This window comes from Mercenaria mercenaria, chromosome 7 (assembly GCF_021730395.1).
Source record: "Mercenaria mercenaria strain notata chromosome 7, MADL_Memer_1, whole genome shotgun sequence".
Lineage (NCBI taxonomy): Eukaryota > Metazoa > Mollusca > Bivalvia > Venerida > Veneridae > Mercenaria > Mercenaria mercenaria.
The window spans coordinates 72,217,993-72,241,280 of NC_069367.1; the positions used below are offsets into that span (position 1 = coordinate 72,217,993).

A 23,288-nucleotide genomic window follows, 5' to 3' on the forward strand; every position below is an offset into this window, starting at 1 on the left:
CAGCATTTAATGATATATATACCCTAAAAATGTTTGATAGAAATATTATCTAATATGTAACTATTTTCATTATATAGTTCTGAGTAGCAATACATATTTTTGATAGTCCTCCAACTTTAAACTGAATTAGAAGCTCTGTTAGGTAGTTCTGCAAGTTTGATGAACTGGAAGTAATGGCGTAACGTTATTTATTCGGATAACTTGGAATAAAGCCTGGATTCTGCGTACGGAAATGAAAATCATTTTATGAGTTAATGGCAATTGGTGAGGAGACGTATTGCAACGGCAGTGTTACTACCTTTCTGAAGTTATGTTATTATATGATATTAAAACATCTGACATGTTAAAAATTTACAACAAAAAATGTTTTAAAATCAGCTTGAAATGCGCGGATCTCTTTAATCGTGCACACATATCTCACAAGTACACGGATTTTATTCCACTATATTGTAGGCCATAATGTTTATTTACGGCTGTGAGAAGTTTCACTAAAATCTACATTGTAGGAAATATATATTAGCGCAAGTGTTAACAAAATTGTGATTTTCCCATAGACTCCCATTTCGAAAACTTGTATTAAGTAAAAAGAATCAAATCAGTCTTGCAAATCATCGAGCACACGACCCTATTCCTTTTATTTTCCGAAAGTAATTTCTGAAGTTTTGGAAAATCAAGACTTAGCAAACTCTTCATTATAGAAAAAGATTATATCCGAACGTGCAGGATTACCTTAACATAATTAGTTTCAAAATCCAAAACAGGCATAGCTGAAGAAAAAAAAAACTTGATAATAATGACGTGATATATACCCTTTTTTTTCTAAGAAATACTTGATATTGTAGAAGAGTACATGCGCAGTTGTTACATAATTGTAAAGAACTACAATGGGCATAACTGCAGAAACTACAGCAGTCAGTGAGAGGAAACAAATCTCTAAGGGAAGTCTTGCTGTTTTGTCAGAGGTCCGCCCAAAACGGGATTATATACGCCCGAGGTTTTAGATCAGAGGAGCAGGTAGTGATATTTAAAAGATTTCTTTAAGGTGTGTGTGCCGGGGGGACAATGTTGAGGTGGAAGGGTAGTGGGAATTAGTGCTGGTGGTGGGTTTTGTGCAGCGGCGGTGACAAGATACTAGGGCACAAGAAACTTAAAAAAAATCTTGGGGAGGGGCGCGGGGTCGAGGGTAATGTGGTGGTTGAGGGAGAAGGGTGGGAAGAAGAGGGGCGGTGGGGGAGGGAGGGGGGTTAATGTTGACTGTTACACATGATTGCACTTTTTTACATCACCACCTGCCTTTATTCCAAGTTGCAAGACAGTTTAAATTTTGCTCTGGACACGAAATATGACAAATTGATTTGACATTGGTGATCAGTTTGTGACAACAACCTTTAACCATGCACAATTGTCTCACCGCTTCGTGCCTATATGTCAAGTTTGAAGTCAATACCTTGAATGTCTTTAAGAGATAGCATGCTGTGGGAACAGTAGCAAAATATTCTTGATATACTGGCAATATTTCTAGGACGGTATTGTAAAATATTCCGTGAAGTTTTAATTATTCATATTTCCACGCACTCATAAAGTTTCAGTTTGAAGAAACTTCGAAATACCACAGAACTAACGCAGTTCCTTTGGTTCTTTCACGTAACTAATGAAAAGCACTGATACACGGAATGTGTTGTTAAAAGCCCCATCCAAGAACTTCAAATCAGAGATACTAATATCTATAGTAGTATTTTCCCTATGTATGCATGGGAAGAGTACTGTTTCTATATATAAAGTATTTCAAGTACTATCAAATAAACATGTGTGTAAAAAATACGTCCTTTCAAAGGCAGATAATTAAAAATGGCAAGCTGTTTAAAGACTTAATTTGAAGATTTCGTGTAAGTTTTCTTTTAAAAACTATTCACGAATAAACGGTTAAAACAAGTTTATGAGAAGCTTAAAAGCTATTTGTTTTTCAGTGTGATATTGATATGTACAAACTGCACTGAAAATATATAAGATCATAAAATTTAGCCTACAAAATGATTCCAAGCTACTGCAATTAGCTAATGTCCTCGCTGTAAGTGTGATGGATCCATTGTCGCCACTGCAAGGTCTGTCAAGAATTGTTATAAATCACTAAATTTGCAAAAAAAAAAAAAAAAAAAAAAAAAAAAAAAAACACTGTAAAATGCCGATAAAATGTAGTTCTATAAACTTTACTCCCGAAATTTTAAATTTGTTATTCATTCCACACATTTATTATTTTCACAACAGGTACCTTTAAACATTGAAGTTTCAGGGCCTTGAGACAGTCCAAAACTAAGCCATGTTTGCCCCAACTTGAAGTATTGATTCCCCCTTTGTACTGAAATAATAGAGAGTTATTATTGTCCAATGACTGTATTTGATTAAACTACAAGTTTGAAATATAATTTATAACTGGGGTTTACCTTCTAGAAAACAATTAATCTTGTCTGTTCTGAATTTGGATAAATAAAAAACAAGGATGAATATCCAACAGTGCAAGCCAGTTCCAAAAAAATGTTTGAGACAAGTAGATGTGAGCAAACGATATTTTTCAAAATGTCAACATGTTTTTTTCAAAGCCGTTAGCGGAAACAAGTAGTCGTTGAGCCTTACTTTATTTTTGGAAATTTAAAATCCTTAAAGAGCTCTCTACATACAATATTCAATGCAGTATCCAGGGCAAGGCAAGCGGGATTCTTGCAAGCCCGTGAGACCATCGGCTCCAACTTCCTGTGCTGAAGTCCCCCAAAATTGGTTTTAGAAACAACTTCTATGTACAGCAGAAACGGTCGGCCTTCGGTGTTGGATAGAACAATGTCATCTGCAAAGGGCCAGATCTCAGATGCTCCTAGCCAGCACGTAGAGCAAAGTTGGACCCAGTACTGTACACTAGCTTATCTGTTGTTTATTTTTGGGAGTGTCCGTTCCCAATAGCTCTTTGTTCCACAATGTATTTTGTTGGTCATTTGAAATAGTATTAGCCTATCTCTGATTGATGCCTTATAAATGATGAGACATTTCCTTGCTGAATTGCGGGTCTTTCTGCGTTTTTCGTTTTTATTTCTATGTAGGATTGACATATTTGAACGAAAACTAAACAAACTATGATGACTTTTCAATGAGAGCAGTATTTAAAACGTAACAGCAATATCAATCGGACATAAAGTCATTGGGTTGTGACAGTGTCAAGATCTGTCCAACTTGGGTGCTTATATTGCCATATGCAAAATAAGACAATTGTACGAGCAACTATACAATTGTCGAGACTTTTAATTGGACATAGGTTGGTATTCAAAATTGATCTGTATTAGAGAAATGTGCACTGGCACTGTAGGTCAGATACTGCGCAACTTTCGGGGCGCAATTTTAATCCATGAAAGAACAAATGAAATGCTAATGATGTGTTTTTTGCATGTTCATTTTAACTTATAAAATGACGGACACAATCCTTTAGTAAATATACGTTTATTTATTATTGTTGTTTTCAAAAAAAATCATTGGACATTGTAATCCAATTTATTTTGTCATATTTGGTGGAAGAACTGATTGTTAAGTTTAGCACAGGAGAATGTTTATTTTAAATGTAAGATAGTTTTGTGTAACTGCTGACAAATTGTTAGTATACAATGATGCCATAGCTTATTATTCTAATCAATTCAAAACTGCTTTGGGTCGTATACCTGATACTATTTCTTCGCAACTTTAGACACAAATAGGTGATATTTTGTACGAATTTTTGAATTTTATCAAAGCTGATTCCCTGCAAATGTTGTGAATATAACCTAGTATTGTCAGTGCTATTGCCAACGATTTGTTGTTGGTTTTTGTTGCTGATAACTCGGTCATAATGCATAAATTTGATTCAATATGTATAGTAATGATTCTACATTGTATTAACAAGAGACCAGTTTCAAACAAATGCAGTCATACTCTTCACAAATGATCAAAGTTACTTTTTATACATATCACAGTTATTTTTACTAACTGGATTTTGTCTGTATATCAGAACAAAAAGTAGTTTGAACAGCTTTTCTTCTTTCCAGGACCAACTTTCATGCGTATGAACAAATAGTCTCAAATTGTACCCGAACATATTACAATTTCACATCTTGTTTTCTTGTATTACGCCATCCATTGCATGCTTTTCACTCAAATTTGCATCAATATTCACCACCGAACAGAGGAACTATTCTCTGCGTAACCACTTCAACATTATAATTAACCAATGGCAAAGCAAAGGTCTTATGCCTATTTAAATAGGCCAGAGTTAGAGCCATTTAATTGATAAAAAACTGCAATTTCCACCATTATCTATCTTCGAAACGGTTGGTTAGTATCTGATGCGAATGTTTGTATTCACAGACAATACCATTTGTCCCTGATTTAGAATTTATCCTTTTTTAGGTCGAATTAGCATAAATAGTATCCACTATACATTTTATATAAAACTGACATTTTAATGAGCTACCAAACATAGGTAGACCCATTTCAGAGAGCAAATCCTTACTTCATTTTAAAGAGTTATGATAAAACTGACATAAAATGAAGACATGTATCTTCTAAGAGAGATTTAGTACTACTCGTACTAAAATTGAGTTTCTTTTCTCAAAACACAACCTCCTCTCCCATGTTTTACCACAATATCAAAAATACACCCACAATGAAATTTAAACAGAAAACCAGCTTTAATTTATACCTCTCTGACCGTGCAAGTGAAAAATTAGTGTTCAAAAACCTGTCCGCCATTATGCGACTAGATGTTGGTTCCTTTACTATAGTAAGGCATTTATACAATTAAATGTATTGATCTACACACAGTTATATCAGATCAATTGTAACATGTAATGCTTATTGACGAAATATTACAGGTATAGAGTGTCTAATTCTAGAAAAATTGGAATGTTTAAACGTCATTCTTACCCTACTATTCCACTTTTGTTTTAATTTCACTTAATTCAATTGAATGCATAGAAAGATAGTTTGATATATCAGCAAGTGCCCGTGTAAGAGTTTGTGTAGAAAATCCCTTTCAAGTATGTGCAGTAATTGTCGTCTACCAGGAAAATTTTCCAGCGGCAAAATACTTTACGGAAGTTTATTTATAGATGTATTCAACTGAATAAATGCCATATTGAGAAAAGTTTCTATGTCCAGGGACACTTTTCAACGTCGCAAAATTCCCATTCTTTATCAGGGTCCATAGTCATGCACCAAGGGTCATAATCTCCTTCTTCTGGATCCCTACAATAATTCTTGGCTGCAGCTAAAGTATTTTCAGGGTAGTATTGTAGATCTGTATGCGGGTGTGAGTGAGGGAACTGGGAGTCCCATCTCTGGCACACTCTTCCGGTTTTGGTAATGCTTGTTTTGCCCGTGTACTCCTGTGGCGTGGCAGGGTAACAATCTGCAATATAGATTTCGAATCATGCAGAAGTGATAACATATTCAGTGATTTTGTTTTCCTGCCAGTTGCAAAAGAAAACATTTTCTAATATCCGGGCAAAATTTGAAACATTTGCTAAATGCGACTTTGATGTGGAATTTTCCTTGGCAATTACCATCTTATATATAAATAATTCAGTTATGATTATGTTTGTGGATAGAACCTTGTGAAACTTCCATCCATGAAAACTTAATTAGCATTAAGTCAACATGTTAACAGGTGTTTGTAAAGCTTCTAAAGCATTTTTAATGAAAACGAATACATGTCAAAAAGATTCTAGATATAGTTTTTCTAAGTTTATAAAATTTTGGCTTTCGCACTAAGAGACCTTTAACTTAATGAGTACTTTGCATCTTTCAAAACAAAAAGATACTGTTAACAGCAAATGCGTCTTTATAGTCAATTTTTTACTTACTTAGACTAGCCGCTACACTGATAATAAAGTATTTGTCACAAAATTTAAGCTTTTGTAATTTTTCTTTAATTCTGTGTAATAGTGACAAATCCAGTCTATAGACTTCTGTAATATGATATTGGATTTAGGTAAAAAAACTGCCTAAATTCACATTTTTATCATGCAACTACTATGCAAAGTGCCTGATATCACTTGCCTGATATCAAAATTAAGCTCATTCCATAATCACGGATTAGTTTTTACATCAGTTTCATTCCACATCACATTTTACTACAGAATCCAGTTTTAATGTTGCACGACTTTTTTCTAAACAAATTCTGTAATCTCAACTAATTTCCTTAAATATGCATGTCTCTACATTTATCACACAGACAATAGCAATTAATGACGTCATTGTTCATCATGACATCACAGTGTTTACATTGATCGATTCTTGGAAAGGCTAACAATAAACTCGACAATTTACGTATTCTTGATTTATGCATAATTTTTAAGGCATCCATTTCTTATTAAGTAAGTAGCAAAAGTGTTTATGTTCCCTCACCCCTTCCAGCTCATATCAACCTCCTCGACTTGATAACATTGGTATCAAAAGACAGTAGCCTGTTATTCTCTTTTTAAAAATAAAAGATTATATATTATCAAAGACTATATATATCATAGTCTAGGAGCTAGTCCCTGATTTGTTAAAATGATCAAGAGGCCATAAGATCGAAAAGAAGGCCAAGTTATTTTTTTGGGATGTACCAAGGTGTATTGCACATGGATGATATAATACGAAAAAATAACCATGTAAAAATACCACTGCACATGGCCAGCATATCACACTTCCGTAATTAGAAAAAAAGTGGATGGGATATGATAGATTTCATCTGGCGAAATAATACAAGGCTACAACAAATGGAATAGGTAGTATTGAACAACTTTTATAAGTAGACAATGGACTATTATCTTAAATACAGGTGAATAAGCTGAAATAAGAAAGTTATTGCTGGTTTATTTTCATTTTGCATACTGTAAGCTAAAACTCAGTGCTTTGTTTACAAAGTACAGTGAAAACTCGATTATTTGACTTTCTTGACAAACAATAATCGCCAATATAATAGTAATAATGAAACAGGTCATACTCTTTGTTTACGAAACCTGGGTTCGTGAGTCTGATCCCCTATTCCTCCAACGAGTATAACTGACCCTCGATAAGCATACAAAGTATGGGAGCTTTAAACTTAGTACGCGAAAGGACCAGGGAATTTCACTTTTTTCCAACTAAAATTGCAAACTACTTAAACAATTTTCTGGAGGAGAGGCCAATATACTTGTGTTAGTTTTTCGTACCAGTCCACATTTTGACAAGGTCTTTTGAGATAAAGCTTTGAAACTTTCAACACTTTTGTACCATCACCATTATGTTAAACATTTTTTAGACAAGAGTACATAACTTCATCAAGGATTTTGGCTGAATTATGACCCATGAGGAAGAATTGACCTCATGACCAATATTGCAGAAAATCGATATCAGGGGAGACAACAGCTGTCGGAAATAGCGCGAAATTACATTGACGTTATGTTGACGCCAACTTATGCGTGACGTTAGACGTCACTTACCATGTGTTGTTTTGTAACGGATAGAGTTCACAGAATACATTTGTATGAATCAGACGTGAGTTTGTTTCATTAAATACAGAGTTTACCCGCAACCCCCCACATTTGGTGCCGTGACCAAAGCAACAATGAAGATAGACAAATTACGATCGATCCGAGAGGGACAACGCAAAGTTATAGAAATTCAACTCCAGAAAATCGAAAATGCAAAAGATAGTTCGTCGATGTCGGAATTTCGTGCTATATTAGAATCTGTGACTGGCAAATTCGAGAATCTTGTATCACTGAATGAGAAAATACTTGAACAGACAGAAATCGCTGAGATTGAAGAAGAAATCATTAACAGTGAAGAATATTCATTAGCGATACAGATCAAACTTCGTGAATTCCAAGAATTCAGTGAAAGTCGTGAAAAGTCGTCACAAAATCAAAGTCAGAGAAATAATTCATCAACACCTGGTGAACAGCAGACGATAATTGTACAGGATAGAAATAGTGCGAGTTCGACGCAATATTCCCGCCTTCCAAAATTCTCATTACCTACCTTCAACGGAAACATCTTAGAATGGCAAGCTTTTTGGGATTCATTCAGTTCAGCAGTGCATTCAAACCAGAATTTAACAGATGTGCAAAAATTTAATTATTTACGTTCACAACTGGAGGATGAAGCAGCTCGGAAAATAGATGGATTTGCCCTAACGAACGCTAACTACAGTAATGCAGTTGAATTATTACATGAACAATACGGACAGAAACATAAGATAGTGCATGCTTACATACAGTCTCTTCTACATCTTCCGTCGCCTAGCAACACACTTCCAAGCCTGAGAGGTTATTATGACAAGCTAGAAACATACATCCGGGGACTTCAGTCACTTGATCAGCATGAGGATTCATTTGGGACGTTCTTAGTGCCTGTGATATTTGACAAACTTCCGGCAGAAATACGTAAGAACTTGGCACGTGAACATAAAGGCAGAAATCTAGAATTACATGAGATGCGCCGCGCTATCTACGAAGAAATCAACGTATTAGAAGCAGGTCAGGTCAACAGTAACTTGTACTTGCATGAAACACCAGCCACGATGTCATTGTTAACTGGTTCAGGCTTTAGACCACGTGCACGACAGGATAGGGATAAGAATCACGTGCGTCCACATCCACATCCACGTACACAACAACAACAACAACAACGTTTTACAAACGCTAAGGTATGTGTATTTTGTTCAAGCAATACGCACTTTGCTAATGATTGTAACGTTATGAGGGACTACGAATCCAGAATCGCAGTGGTGAAAAACAAACGTCTATGTTTTAACTGTTTGGGAACACACCAAGTATTTAACTGTAAGTCTCAGAAAAGATGCAGAAACTGTCAGAAAAGACACCATACCAGTATATGTCAGAACTCATCTCAAGTTCAACCGCCAATACAGACGTCTTCAGCATCTGCAGTCAGTGACAACCAGCTACAACATCAGACTGCAGCGTTGCATACTTACGATGATATCACGTTTGAGCAGACGACATGTGAGCAACAAACGCCGTACGTGCTGCTTAAGACAGCGATATCTCCCGTAACATGCGGTATCATTTCAGCAGATACTAACATTCTTTTCGATGAGGGTTCTCAAAGATCATTTATCACGAGAGAGCATGCAGACAAACTTAGACTTACATCCACGGGAACTTTGCACTTGGCGAGTTTTGGAAATTCGAAGAATGAAGTGCGCCACCTAGACACTGCCACAGTGTTTTTGATTACGTCAACCAAAGAGAAAATACCGATTAATGTGCTGATAGTACCAACTATAGCAGTACCGTTTCAGAAATACAACAAAAATGTTTCCCACTTACAGCACTTGAAAGGTCTCAAATTATCGCATCCGCTGACAGAAGACACAACGTTCGAGGTTCAACTTCTCATTGGTGCAGATTACTATTGGAGAATCGTTGAAGACAACATCATCCGAGGTCCAGGACCTACAGCAGTCGCTTCCAAGATTGGCTATCTTCTGTCCGGTCCCGTCCCTTTTCATGCGTCATCTAGCAGAGCCACGACTAGTTTAACATTGAATGTTATTACGCAGTCACCCAAAGATATTGACCTAGAAAATTTTTGGAAACTTGAGAGCCTTGGTATTCAACAGAGCGAAGATGAAATCCCAGAGAGGAGTTACATGACAGAGTATCAAGACACGTCAATTACGTTTACTGGTGACAAGTATGTAGCGAAATTACCCTGGAAATTAGACCACCCCGCCCTTCCCACTAACTACGGCATCGTGAAACGCCGAACTGAGACATTGGTCAGTAGATTACGTCAAGACCCTGTGACATTGAAACTTTATGGAGATTTTCTTCACATTGTATTACACGAAAATGACCGAGACATGACGAGATTTCTTTGGCTTTCAGACCCAACCAATCCAGAGAGTGCACTAAAGACTTATCAGTTTAAATCTGTACTTTTTGGCGCGGTATGTTCTCCATTCATTTTGAACGCAACACTCTTGAAACATCTACAGAGAAACGCAAATACATGGGTCAGTAATAGACTACAGAGTGACTTATATGTAGATAATACGGTGCAACAGCTTATATTTGCTGAAGAAATCACTCATCATTAGTAATGGCTAAGAACAGAGTCGCACCATTGAAACCCCTCACCCTACCAAAACTTGAACTTATGGCGGCTGTCATAGGAGCTTGACTTTCCCAACATCTACGAAAAGCACTAGGAATAGACAAGATAGATTACTGGTCAGATAGCCAGATTGTTTTACACTGGTTGAGTAACCCGGAAAAAACCAATCGATTTATACGAGACGAGTTGAAGAAATCAGAAATCAGACCGGAACCGGAAGTTGGCGATATTGTCCCACACAGAACAATCCCGCAGATCTACTTACCCGTGGAATATCGGCAAGTCAATACCAAGACAACAAACTATGGTTTACAGGTCCGCCTTGGTTAACCGATGAGATAAACTGGCCAAAATGTAAAGTTCGAGACAACACTGTGCTATCTACAATACAACCCGAAGATGACCAGCATACCCGTATTTCGCGACAACCAACACCCCAGGTTCCAGATACGATTGACGTAAGCAGATTCAACAATCTTCAGAAGCTACTTCGAGTTATGGCCTACGTCCGAAGATTTATTGACAACTGTAGAACACAACACCAAGATAGAATGGTTGAAGCTATTACTGTTACGGAGCTAAGAGAAGCAGAAATGAACTTGATTCGACAGTGTCAGTCTACAGTCTACAATGAAGTTATTGAAAACCTTCGATCTGGAAAATCACGACTACCGCTGGTACGACAATTACGACTTTACATTGATAAAGAAGGCTACATCAGATGTGGAGGTCGTATACACAATGCACCCCTTGATGAATACACCCGATTTCCCATCTTATTACCAGCGAAACACCCACTTACGCGACTTATCGTACTTGATGCACACCAGAAACAGCTGCATTCGGGTATCAGTGCAACTATATGCCACTTACGACAACGTTATTGGATACCGACGATACGACAATGTGTCAAATCTCTACTACGGAGATGTATAACATGTCGGAAGATCAACTCACCACCTTAGAGTGCTCCAGACCCACCACCGTTACCAGCTTACAGAGTAGAAAGTTCGCCACCATTTAAAATCACAGGGGTCGACTACAGTGGTGCGCTGTTTGTGAAGTCATAAACCGGATTAGGATCGAAGGCTTACGTATGTTTGTTTACCTGTGCAGCTACCAGAGCTATTCACCTTGAACTTGTGCATGACCTCACCGAAAATTCATTTATACAAGCCTTTAGACGCTTTGTCAGCAGACGTTCACTACCTAGAATGATCATATCAGACAACGCTGCAACATTCCACGCAGCATCTAACACATTGAAGACCATGTTCCAGTCCCAAACCTTGAGAAATCATATAAACAGATCCGGAACCGAGTGGAAATTCATTCCAACTCGAGCACCATGGTTTGGAGGATGGTGGGAGAGAATGGTTGGGCTCGTAAAGACATCCCTAAAGAAAGTGTTAGGTCGAGCATTCGTTACCTTTGAGGCGTTACAGACGACACTTACTGAGGTAGAAGCTATCCTCAACGACAGACCTCTCACATACGTCACATCAGAAAACACAGATCCAGAGCCGATTACCCCATCACACTTATTAACTGGACGGAGAATTACAGCGATACCAGATGCGACAGATCCTAGCACCATAATCAGCAATCAACAAATAATAACAAAACGAGTTAGAGTCCAGCGTGAGCTGATTAATCGTTGGTGGGCGAGATGGAAGTCAGATTACCTCACATCACTACGTGAGCGTCATACACAAAGTGGTCGCAACGAGCAGACGATACGTATTGGAGATGTCGTGCAGGTGCACGATGACAGTTCTCGGTTGCTATGGAAACTGGCTGTGGTGGAGGAACTTGTACCCGGACGAGACGGACTGATCAGGGCAGCAAAAATCCGTACCGGAAGTGGGCATACCACCAGACCAATCGTGAGACTTTACCCTTTGGAGATCAATTGTGAAAACGAGAGACTTTAAATAAGTAGAAAATACGAGATCGATGAAAAATGAACAGTGCTTTAATTTTAGAGTGTTCTTCAATTTCGTGAAATATATGATTTAGAGACAATGACCAGAAATTCAGGAAACGCACGTTATATATTGATAAGTGTTTTATAATTGTTTTAATATAATTAAGAAATGAAACTTTTATTACTTTCACTTTTCGCGGGCCCCAGAATGTCGGAAATAGCGCGAAATTACATTGACGTTATGTTGACGCCAACTTATGCGTGACGTTAGACGTCACTTACCATGTGTTGTTTTGTAACGGATAGAGTTCACAGAATACATTTGTATGAATCAGACGTGAGTTTGTTTCATTAAATACAGAGTTTACCCGCAACCCCCCACAACAGCTATATGATATTGGTAACAGATGACTGGTATTGCGATGTCGATATTTTTTTGCCTCCAGGTATTGTCACCTGGATGTTTATTTCAATATCAAGTGTTCCATAAGATAATTAAACAAGCTTAATTGAAATGTTACTTCAGTTACAAACTATGGAGAAGGGATTTTTCATTAGAAATAAAACAAGTCATTTTTACCAAAAGCACATTTAATATGTAATTTTCTGAATCATAGCATTATAAAAACGCTATTTTATAATAACTAAATTAAATTTTTATACCCAATATAACATATCTTTAAGGAATAAAAACCATATTTTCTAACAATTCTTATATAAGAAGAATGCCTTTTAACTTGGTTATGGTTTTCGTACCAGTACACATTTTTTGTTAATAGTTTGTCATATGGCTTTAAAAAGGGGTAAGTTCACCAATGGTCAAAATTTGCCCAATCTCAGAAACAGATAAATTACGCACATGTGATAGAGCAATATATATTCTGTTCAAATACCTGGCTCATTTCCAGCTAAAAGACATCATAGTGGTTGCTATGGCAACAATGCTAACTACCTTAAAATCCGTTTTCACTGCAAAATTGGCATTTAATAATGTGTTACTAAACAACAAACAATGCTGTTATAAACATTAACAACACAACAATGATAAATTGTAAGTTGCTTCGATTTCCATCCTATCTTAGGCTATGTTGCTATGGTAACCATGCATATTTGAGAGAAAACATTGTTTTAGTTCTCAATATGACAACAGTAGATGCTCTATACAAAATTAAGCAGACTATAACTTGTCAAGAAATAATTATCAGAATAATTTGTAAAATAGCAGACAGTCAAATAATTTGATTTTGTCATGGTACATGTAACAACAATGTCAATATCACTGAATATTTCACTTAGAGCTAAATTACACGTTTTTCTCGATCCTGGGACCTTCAGTACCTGAAGCGAGCGCTCTACTACTGAGCCACATGGACTACCAACAGTTACACGTGTAAAACTAATATATATTTCTAATTGGATTAACCTATAGCAGTCGTCTGTCATTTCCGACGGAAAAACAGTTTGTATACGTTTTATATGGTGTTCGTTATTGGGGTATACATTTTATGACATATTGTAAGATATTTTTATACTTATTTACATTTTAAATGAAATTACGGCGATTCCAAAATTAACTGTATGGGGATGTCGGACGGCAATCAAATTTTTTATTGACGGGTGGTGGGGTCCATCGTAAAATCATAATTATGGGTGGTGGTGCCATCAGAAAATCATAATTATGGGTGGTGGTCCTCAAAAAATCGTCTTTATGGGTGGTGGGTTGATTGTAAAATATTAAAAATATAGGTGGGTGGGTGTTTGATCACCTCTCTTAATTACTTACGGATATTTCCTTTCTTTTTAACTAGAAGTCGCTACTTTACTGACCGCGATACACGGAACGCAATTTTGACATCACTGATCTAAAAAATATTATCTTTCTTTTTATTTCTGTTCATTAAATATTTCATTTTTCTGTCTAGTTCCCGTTGAATTTACAGTCAGCGTCCTTAATGGCCGAAAGTTTGCCCAACAACATTTCCTGACGTAATAGAATCGTGTCACCGATTATGTATGGTATCTCGCACTTGTGTAGAATTCAATAAAATCCGTGAAGACCGATTGATAATTCCATTTTTCCCGCCTTTCCTTCACACTTGTGTATTCTGACAAGCACGTGGTGTTTGTTATGCCACCAGTTACGGATGTTTCTCATACGCCGTGAAAAGAAATAGAATGAAGCTAAATGAAATCGAGGCAGGCCGTAACGAAAACATGCGTGAACTGAGTAAAAAAAAAATTGCATGAAGATCAGTCTATTAGCTCGACTATACGAAGTATAAGGAGAGCTATCCTACTCGACCCGGCGTCGGCGTCTTTCCGCGTCCCCACCTTGGTTAAAGTTTTTTTACACTTTCGCTTTTTTCAACTTATCTCTGAAATTACTTGATGGATTTGATTCAAACTTAAAATAGTTGTTCAACATCATTACCCACACCATTTAACACAAGGTGCATAACTCTGGCAATTTTTCATGAATTATGCCCCTTTTACTTAGAATTAAAGGTTAAGTTTGATGCATTTTCACTATCTCTCAGTTGTTATGAAATGCATTTGATTCAAACTTGAAGCAGTTGTTCCACATTATCACCCACATCATATGACAAAAGACGCATAACTCTTGCACCAATATTTTATTAATTATGCCCCCTTTTTGCTTAGGCTATACTTATATAGTGTTTTGATACACTTTATCTGTACCTCTCTTATTACTTAATATTTTTGACACGGACTCAGGCAATTGTGCAATATCTTCTTTCACCATTGGAGTTAATAAACACTCCAGTGACAGCTCCAGTTTCCTCAGATGTGCCCAGTTTCACTATCCAGCATCAAAATAGTCGAGCACGCTGTCTCCTGTGACAGCTCTTGTTTTTTTCATGCTCGCACAAATATTTTAAACGGGCGTACAGATTCCACACAAAATCGTATGTTAATATATCAATGGTACTGATTTCATTACCCGATGCCAACTTAGATAACATATCGTCATCATCCATATTAAGGACATATTTGCCTCGGGTATTTCAATATATTTGTAAAGCACTAGCTGATTTGGAAACCTTTTTTTACAAGAAAATGTTTAAGTCGTTAAGAAAACCAACATCATAATATTCCCAACAGTAATTCTCGTTTATGATTATGGGAAGTCATTAATGTCGCACAAAGTCATATTTACTGCAGTATTACGCAAATGTTGTATGTGGCCTTACATGTGAATGAACTATTTAAACTGTTTCACACGCGGTTTATCTAATTTTTTTTCTGTCGAATTGTTCAGTTAATTCACTTGCGTATCACTGCGAAGTTAAATTATAAAAATAGTGAACATCAATTTCTTTAATAAACTTGCATGATTTATGTTGAGCTTGATAAAAGACAAAAGCCAAATGTTCCTTTGATTTGCAAGGTGAACTTATCTTCTAATAGTTTCCAATCATATTTTGCCCACAGATTAATGCAAATGATAGACAGACCTATCATAAATAAGTGCATTCTAGCAGTTTAAATTATTAATGACAAAGCCAGCGTCGTAAAAAGAAAACTTTTTTAAAACTTATTTTACGTGGAAGTAAAATAAATGTGACTTGCGTAATATGTCATTTCTTTTCCTAAACATTACCATTCTTAATTATTTCCATTATACGTTAAATAGTATGTAGACAAAAAGATCAAGAGTTGTTACTTAAGCCTTTAGCCATTTAAAGGCACTGACCTCCAGATTTTCGCTTAAAGTTTGGTCATATTTTGAACATTAGAACACGAGATTTTGTTTCTAATCTGTCTTAAATGCCAAATCAAGAGAGAGAGAGAGAGAGAGAGAGAGAGAGAGAAGAACATGCTCGAGTGGGAATTAACCCCGGACCGCCGCGGCAATAAAAATTTTCCTTCGGTCCTGACCAATATATCACTGAGGAATATGCGCGTAACGGTCGTTAAATAAATATAAAGGCAGTTTACCTACACTATACCGATATTTTGAATGGAAAATCGCAAAAACAACTAATTCTTACGTGTTTCTATAACATAATCTGTCAGTATCTAAGCTTTAAAACCTTAAGAAATATAGCAATACTTTTCTAATATCTATTTTTTTCTTATTTTTTGTTGTCGTACGATCTGGAGGTCAGTGCCTTTAAACAAGTTTACTGAAACATGTACTGTGTGAAATCATTATTCGAAAAACGGTTGACAAAATTTCCATAAATCATGTCCAAAGAAATGACAAGTCTTGTCGGCGTCGGGGCATGATACGTGTATGTTTTAATGACTTGACATGATTCTTCCGAAACCATATTTCAGTAGAAACTGCTAGATCGATATTATACATTTTCGAACATTGTTCGGAAGATTTCTCTAATGTTTGGTTGAACACACCTACATATGTGAACGTTAAGATGGAAACGTGAATAATAAAAGGATGAATATGCGTAAATATCGGGCCTTCTTGATAGAACCGGAAGCAGACGTTTCTTCTTTGTATTTTGGCGGGGAAAATGCACGTGCCTTCAGTGATGCTCCTTCGGTAATGACCGCGTGCTTATAGAAAATTACGTATTGGCGTTATATTTTCGCGTCACCAGAAACGTTACTGTGTTGAAACTTTCATGTAATTGTAAACAAAATGCTCTATAACCAAACAAAAATGCATGCTTAAAATCGTGAATTTATATCGTGTCTTTAGATCTACGTCCGTGACAGGCTCTTATAATATTTTTCATTCGAGTTCTTAATATTATATTTATGTGCTCAACTTTTAAAAAGAAAGGATGTTTACGTTTAAACACTAATAGGCATGTAATGACGATTGTTTCACCGGTAAAAGAACATGTTTTACGGGTGAGCTTATAATAAATCAAGTGGGTGGGGTATAGACATTTTTTCCACCTGGAAACGTATTTTATCAAATGTCAGCATCAGCGCATTTGTGTACCAAACTTATACATTCACCATTTTGTTGGGATCTAACTAACCTTTCACTGATACAAATATTTGTTTGGTACACGGATGCGCTGATACTGAATTATTCACCCGAACAGTGAAAAATAGCGAAAATTCAGGTTTTTTGGCGAAACTAGGGTTAGATTGAAGCGATGTAAATATTCACATACTGTGGATAGAACTGATCTATTGATGTCTTTTAGAAGCTCTAAGGTTAGTCTTTTTGAAAGAAGACGTAAATGATATTTTTTTTATGTATTTAATGTATTTGAAATGACAGGGCAAAATAGTAGTGTTGGTGAACTTACCCCTTTTATCATTTATTGTAACATTTTCTATCTGTAGGCAAGAGAACGTAACTCTGTCAACTATTTTGACTGAATTATGGCCCTTTTTGGACTTGGAAATTGGTACAATTTCTGTACAAGTCCATGTTTTGTCAAAACTATTTGACATGTGGCTTTGAAACTTTGAACAATTGCTTATCGTCATAATTTTCGTATGTAGGCAATAGTACATAACTCTGTCAACTATTTTGGTTCAATTATGGCCCTTTTTTGGACTTGGAAATTGGTACAATTTTGTACAAGTCCATGTTTTGTCAAAACTATTTGACATGTGGCTTTGAAACTTTGAACAATTGCTTATCGTCATAATTTTCATATGTAGGCAATAGTACATAACTCTGTCAACTATTTTGGTTCAATTATGGCCCTTTTTTGGACTTGGAAATTGGTTCAGTTTTCGTACAAGTCCATGTTTTGTCAAAACTATTTGACATGTGGCTTTGAAACTTTGATTTCATGATTTCCATCTGTAGGCAAGAGAACATAGCTCTGTCAAGTATTTTGGCTGAATTATGGCCCTTTTTGGACTTAGACATTGGTTCAGTATCCGTAGAAGTCAAGGCTTGGTCAAAACTATTTGACATGTGGCTCTGCAACTTTGAACACTTGTTTATCGTCATGATTTTCATCTGTAGTAAAGAGTACATGATTCATACCAGTCCATATTTTGCCTACCCTGTTTGTCATATGGCTTTGAAACTTTGACCACTTGTTTACCATCATAGTCTACATATGTAAGCAAGACTACATAACTAGGACAATGACTTCTGCTCAGTAATGGCCTTCGTTTGACATAGAAATTTAACAGTTAAGTTTCGCATACCATTCTATATTTTGTCTAAGCTGTTTGATATATTGCTTTGAAACTTTGAACACTTTCTAACCATCATGGTCACACATTGCCGTATAGTGCAAGAAATATCCAAATCCATAACTGCAGGTACATTGTTTGTCTTATCTATTTTTCTTATTTTGTCTGAAAATCTCTGGTAATATTTTGAACCCATACTACCATCAATGCTTCGAAAAGTCGACCGCGCTGTCAACAGACAGCTCTTGTTGTCTATGCATAGTATTACATGGTACCACTATGTCACCTATGGGGTACCATACCTTTTTGGAAATTACATTTCTTGTGTAAAGAGACTGAATTGATAACAATAAAAAACGTATCAATTTGGTGATGAAGGCTTTGTTTGATAAAGAATTAAGATAGTAAAACTTGTAATATGAGTTATTTGAACCGCGCCATGAGAAAACCAGCATAGTGGCTTTGCGACCAGCATGGATCCAGACCAGCCTGCGCATCCGCATTACAAAGCCTATTGCAATTAGTAAAAACCGTTAGCGAACAGCGTGGATCCTGACCAGAGTGCGCGGATGCGCAGGCTGGTCTGGATCCATGCTGGTCGCAAAGCCACTATGTTGGTTTTCTCATGGCGCGGCTCATTTAATGTTTCTTGCATCTATAGGATAGTGATACTACACAGCGCAAGTAATGCCTTTTCAGTTTGAGTCTGTAACTTTACAAATAACTGCACAAAAATAAGTAAATAAATTTCCTCTTTCCAGATTTCAATTAAAAACTGAATTATGTCTGTTTGTTTATTAAAACATAAAATAATTATCTACGTTATGTTCTTTTACCTCAACTCATAATGTACCCCGTCCATTATGCTTTTAGTCTTAGCATTTCACTTTACATGTATAAAATATTTTATTTACAATACCAACTAGTATGTAATTTACCGTTTCCCTTGGGTAAGAATATTTTGTGAAACTTACCACCTCCAATGTATGAAGTAATTTGCTTGTAATATTTTGCAACTTACCATTTTCCCGTGCGTATAATCTTTTTGTATAAGGGGCCGACGATTTGTTATTAATGGGGTGTGTGGGGGTTTTGCATTTTTCAAGTTTAAACTCCCGACTATGGTTTAGCTTGAAAAATATTCTGGCTTCAACATATTGAAAAAAAAAATTCTTACTTCAAAATATTGAAAAAAATCTGACTCCCAAATCACTGACAAAAAGTTTGGTTTCAAATCAAATCTAAAAAAAAAGAACATTTCCATTTTTCAAAAAGCCATATTCTTTACTTCGAAATTGCTTTTAAATGTACAGTGAAACACCGCTCGCTCGAGGTCGCAAGGGGATGAGCAACATGCTCGAGTTATCCATGGTTTCGTGCGACCCAAACATTTACCATCATACGAAGAAAGTTGAAGTTTGTTTTACGAATTGTCATCGAGACCATTTGCAGAGGAAACGGTGATGCGTAACAATAACACACTCGTGACATCTAAAAAAACGTATTACAAACGTTATTTATGATAGATCGTAAGAAACAGCTAAGACATTTTTTTATTTGAAATACTGTAATCGAATTCGCAATTTTCTTCTCCAAATTAAGATCTCATTTTATCGTCTCAATTTTATAAAAAGGCTATCTTATTTCCTGTATTTGCATGCAAACAACTGTTGATTAAAATATTAAGATCTCATAATTATCTTCTCGATCCCGCAGAAAAAAAGTAATAATTAATAACAATTTTGATCAATAAAATTTTTCTTCCACCTTTCATCAGTAATTAAATTCATTATCAGATCAAATATACCGACAAACAAACATTTAAGATAGTCGGGGAATAGACCATGCAATTCTCACGACGTGGGAAAGTTTTAAATTAACCGATACATTCTGACAGCCGAAGGTGTGAAAAATTTTGACACCTCTGCTCGAGTTTGCCATAAGCAACAAAGAGTAAATTAATACACAGGGACCAGGTGTCATGCTCGAGCGATCGAGTTATCGATGCTCGACCCAGCCATGGTAATTTCACGTAGAAAATAGAAGGAAATCGGCCGGGACCACATGAATTGCTCGAGCGAGCCCGGGTGCTCGAGTCATCGATGCTCGAGCGAGCGGTGTTTCACTGTAATATGTTTTTCTTTTATTACATAAATAGGTTAGTATATATATACAAAATATAATGCGGTATATTACTAAGGAGCTGTAATTTGGGTCAAATTGATTCTTATCTAAACATTCAATCAAAGAGATTTGCATTTAGCTATTTCACATGACTAAGTCATATTACTCAATACAGAACGTATTTAAGAAATGAAATTTGTTTTTCGGTGTTCATGCGAAATGAACGACAGAATGGGACCGGCATATCCATGAATCGCGATTCATGTTTAATACTTCTGTAACTTTCCGCTTTCACATGCGTAAAATATTTTTGTGTGTAATACCTATGCAACTTGCTGCTTTCCAACTGCCTGTACTTTTACACCAGATTTTGTTTCTTTCGGTCTGGTACCAACCATCACATGTCACAGTTGCCGTATCTAAGTAGTATATACCGTTGGCTTTATCAAGAACAACATTTCCATTGGCTATTGTGGGCGGATCACCGCAAGCTGAATTAAATAAAACGATAGTGTATGCTTAGTTTACTGTTATATGTGCAGCTAAGATTTGACCTCGAAAACAACTGACAATATCAACGGGTTGAAGGTAGCGTATAACGAGGTGTGTTTTTTTATCAAAACTCTTTAACTAAAAGCATCACTTCATTATATTTAGGAAGGGTCATTTATTCCATATTACTCGACATAAAATAAGAACATGTACCATTCTTTGTCTTTTATTTATCTCATTGTTATACTGTTAAATGTTTTAAGATCATATAACACATTATGACGAACAAATGACTTAAAATACTTGATTTCTAAATTAATATATTCTACATCTGCTAAGGTAAATGCATCAATAGATCTGAGAAAAACATTGAAAAGTTAAGTTGGCATGTTTTTGGCCGCTCTATCTTCAAGCGAGAGGAGACCAGGCGCAAGCATGAGACAACACGCGATGCGATGCCCCCAAAAAACCGCAGACGGCACCCAGCAAAAGGACCACACCCGAATGAAAGCCCGCAGACCCACCCTCACCACGGCCCCCACCAAACGATGCCCAAACCCAAGTCAAGGGGTGCACCAAAAAAATCAGGCTGGGGAAAGCTTTTCTGAATATGTCTGTTTTAAAAAACAAGAACAAAATTTTTGGGAAATTTTTGTCCACGAAAACGGCAGGGCTTTAAAATATTCATGAGACACCCAATTCTTCAGCAAAGTAAAACTTAAAAAAAAACGGACTGCCCGGGGGCCCTACCCACAAAACACCAAAATATCCCCAGACCCACTTCCCCTTTCCAAAAAAACGCAACTAGCACCAAAAAACAACATTATGGGTAAAGGGCATTACAACAACGGAATGCCCCCGGGGCCTCACCATACCTTTGGGTGATGAAAATTTTAAATTTTTTTTTTTTTAAAAACCTTCATTCGCAAAAAACAACGCAAAAAAAGGCATTACAAACACAAGTGAAGCACTAGGGACAAGGGAAATGCAACGGGGCCCTCACCAGTACCATATGATAAAAAGACAAAACCCTGGGTTTTTCGCCCAATACTGTAATTATTCACTATAAAGTTTCCTCGAAAAAAAAAAAAGGGCTACCGGGGAAATCCCAAAAACCTTTAGGGGTGCACTAAAAACCACTTCAAAAGCAAGCAACGCAACGAAACGAAATGCAATTTTGGACTCGCCAGACAAAAGGAAAAAAATTTCCTAGTGCCCCGAAGCAACTTCGGGGAAACCCAACCTTAAATAGCAAGGTCCCATTTTTGGCAAGGGAAAAACCCTTTTGGTGCACGGGTTTAAGAAAAATAAGGGCCCTTGTGATAGGCCCGAAAAAGGGAAAAATAGCTTCACCAAACTGAGCGGCCCGTGTCCATAACTGACAGAGGGAAAACCCCAATTACACGAACTGTTCCGAATAAAATTCATCACCCCAAACGCTTAGTTTTTATCCTGGGTTCGGCGTCTACCGTAAAATCGCCAAAAACCAAACCCCCAAACCCGGGGTATTTTTTAAAGGCAATCTAATTAACTCGATTCTCGCCTGACCCCCCAAATTTAAAACATTATTTGAGCGACATCTTTAACATTTAAGGTAAAATTTACCGATTCAAAAAAATTACCAAAACCTTTAAATAACGCCATGGGGCCTTATCTTTTACTAAAGCTAAGATATAAAGGAAAAAAACCAACTAAAGTTTTAACAAGTTCTTGTAATTTTTTTTCCCTATAATTCTTTTACGAAAAGGTTTTAAAAAAATTTTTTTTTAATTTCCGATATCCTAAAAAAGCAAAACATTTCCAGTTAAAAACATTCAAAACGAATGCTGTTTTTTTTATCAACAAAATACACCTAAATTAAAAATAATGGGGAAAAATACCCAAAAATTTAAAATTTTCCAGGAAGTATCTAGGGAAATTTTTAAATTTCCTTCGACTTGGCTTTATCACAGAACTTTCCCTTTCGTAACTTTTTTGGTATGATTAAAATTTGGGGTTATCGGGGGGATTTCCCCAGGTACGTTGCACAAAACACCCTCACTGACACTTCAATAAATCCCAAAATTTAAAAATCTGTACCCTAAAAGGGAAAAAACAAAACGCAGCAAATCGAACAAAATTTCCCTTAAGAATGCCCGGCCCTTTCCCCAAAAAACAAAGGGTTAACCAAAAAAAAAAAAAAATTACTGAAATTAGCAATTTTAAGGGGTGGGCGGGGGGGAAATTTTTCTTTAGGGAACGACTGTAAAAAAGGGGGGAAAACTGCAGTCAGGGGAAAAAACGGTCTTTTTCCCCCTTTTCGGGGGGGGGGGGGGGGGGAAAAGGGGGGGGGGGGGCAAGGTGGAGAAAATCTGCACGGGTTTTTTTGCTTTTTTATCGAAAAAAACTGGCGGGGGTTCTGGGGCTCGCTAAACATGCACATCAGTACTGCTTGAAAAACGAGAAAAATTTCAACTGAATAAAAAAGGGGCCCGGATTAACCCCCAAATTCCTTAGCAACTAAAAAAACTTTTTTAAGTCT

At 36.5% G+C, this 23,288-nt stretch overlaps 2 protein-coding genes across 2 annotated transcripts; both read left to right on the forward strand.

Annotated features, from left to right (window-relative positions):
* Positions 1–7,606: 7,606 nt before the first annotated feature.
* Positions 7,607–10,108, forward strand: LOC128558341 (uncharacterized). Its single transcript, XM_053547270.1, has one exon. It carries the CDS (start codon positions 7,607–7,609, stop codon positions 10,106–10,108), a length of 2,502 nt encoding a protein of 833 aa, XP_053403245.1.
* A 1,231-nt stretch (positions 10,109–11,339) lies between these two features.
* LOC128558342 (uncharacterized) lies at positions 11,340–12,059 on the forward strand. The gene has a single exon (XM_053547271.1). The coding sequence runs from the start codon at positions 11,340–11,342 to the stop codon at positions 12,057–12,059; it is 720 nt and encodes a 239-aa protein (XP_053403246.1).
* The last annotated feature ends 11,229 nt before the right edge of the window (positions 12,060–23,288 follow it).

Excerpts from the sequence above, each read along its gene's own strand:
- LOC128558341 (XM_053547270.1), top strand. The coding sequence starts at position 7,607 with ATGAAGATAGACAAATTACGATCGATCCGAGAGGGACAACGCAAAGTT.
- LOC128558342 (XM_053547271.1), top strand. The coding sequence starts at position 11,340 with ATGATCATATCAGACAACGCTGCAACATTCCACGCAGCATCTAACACA.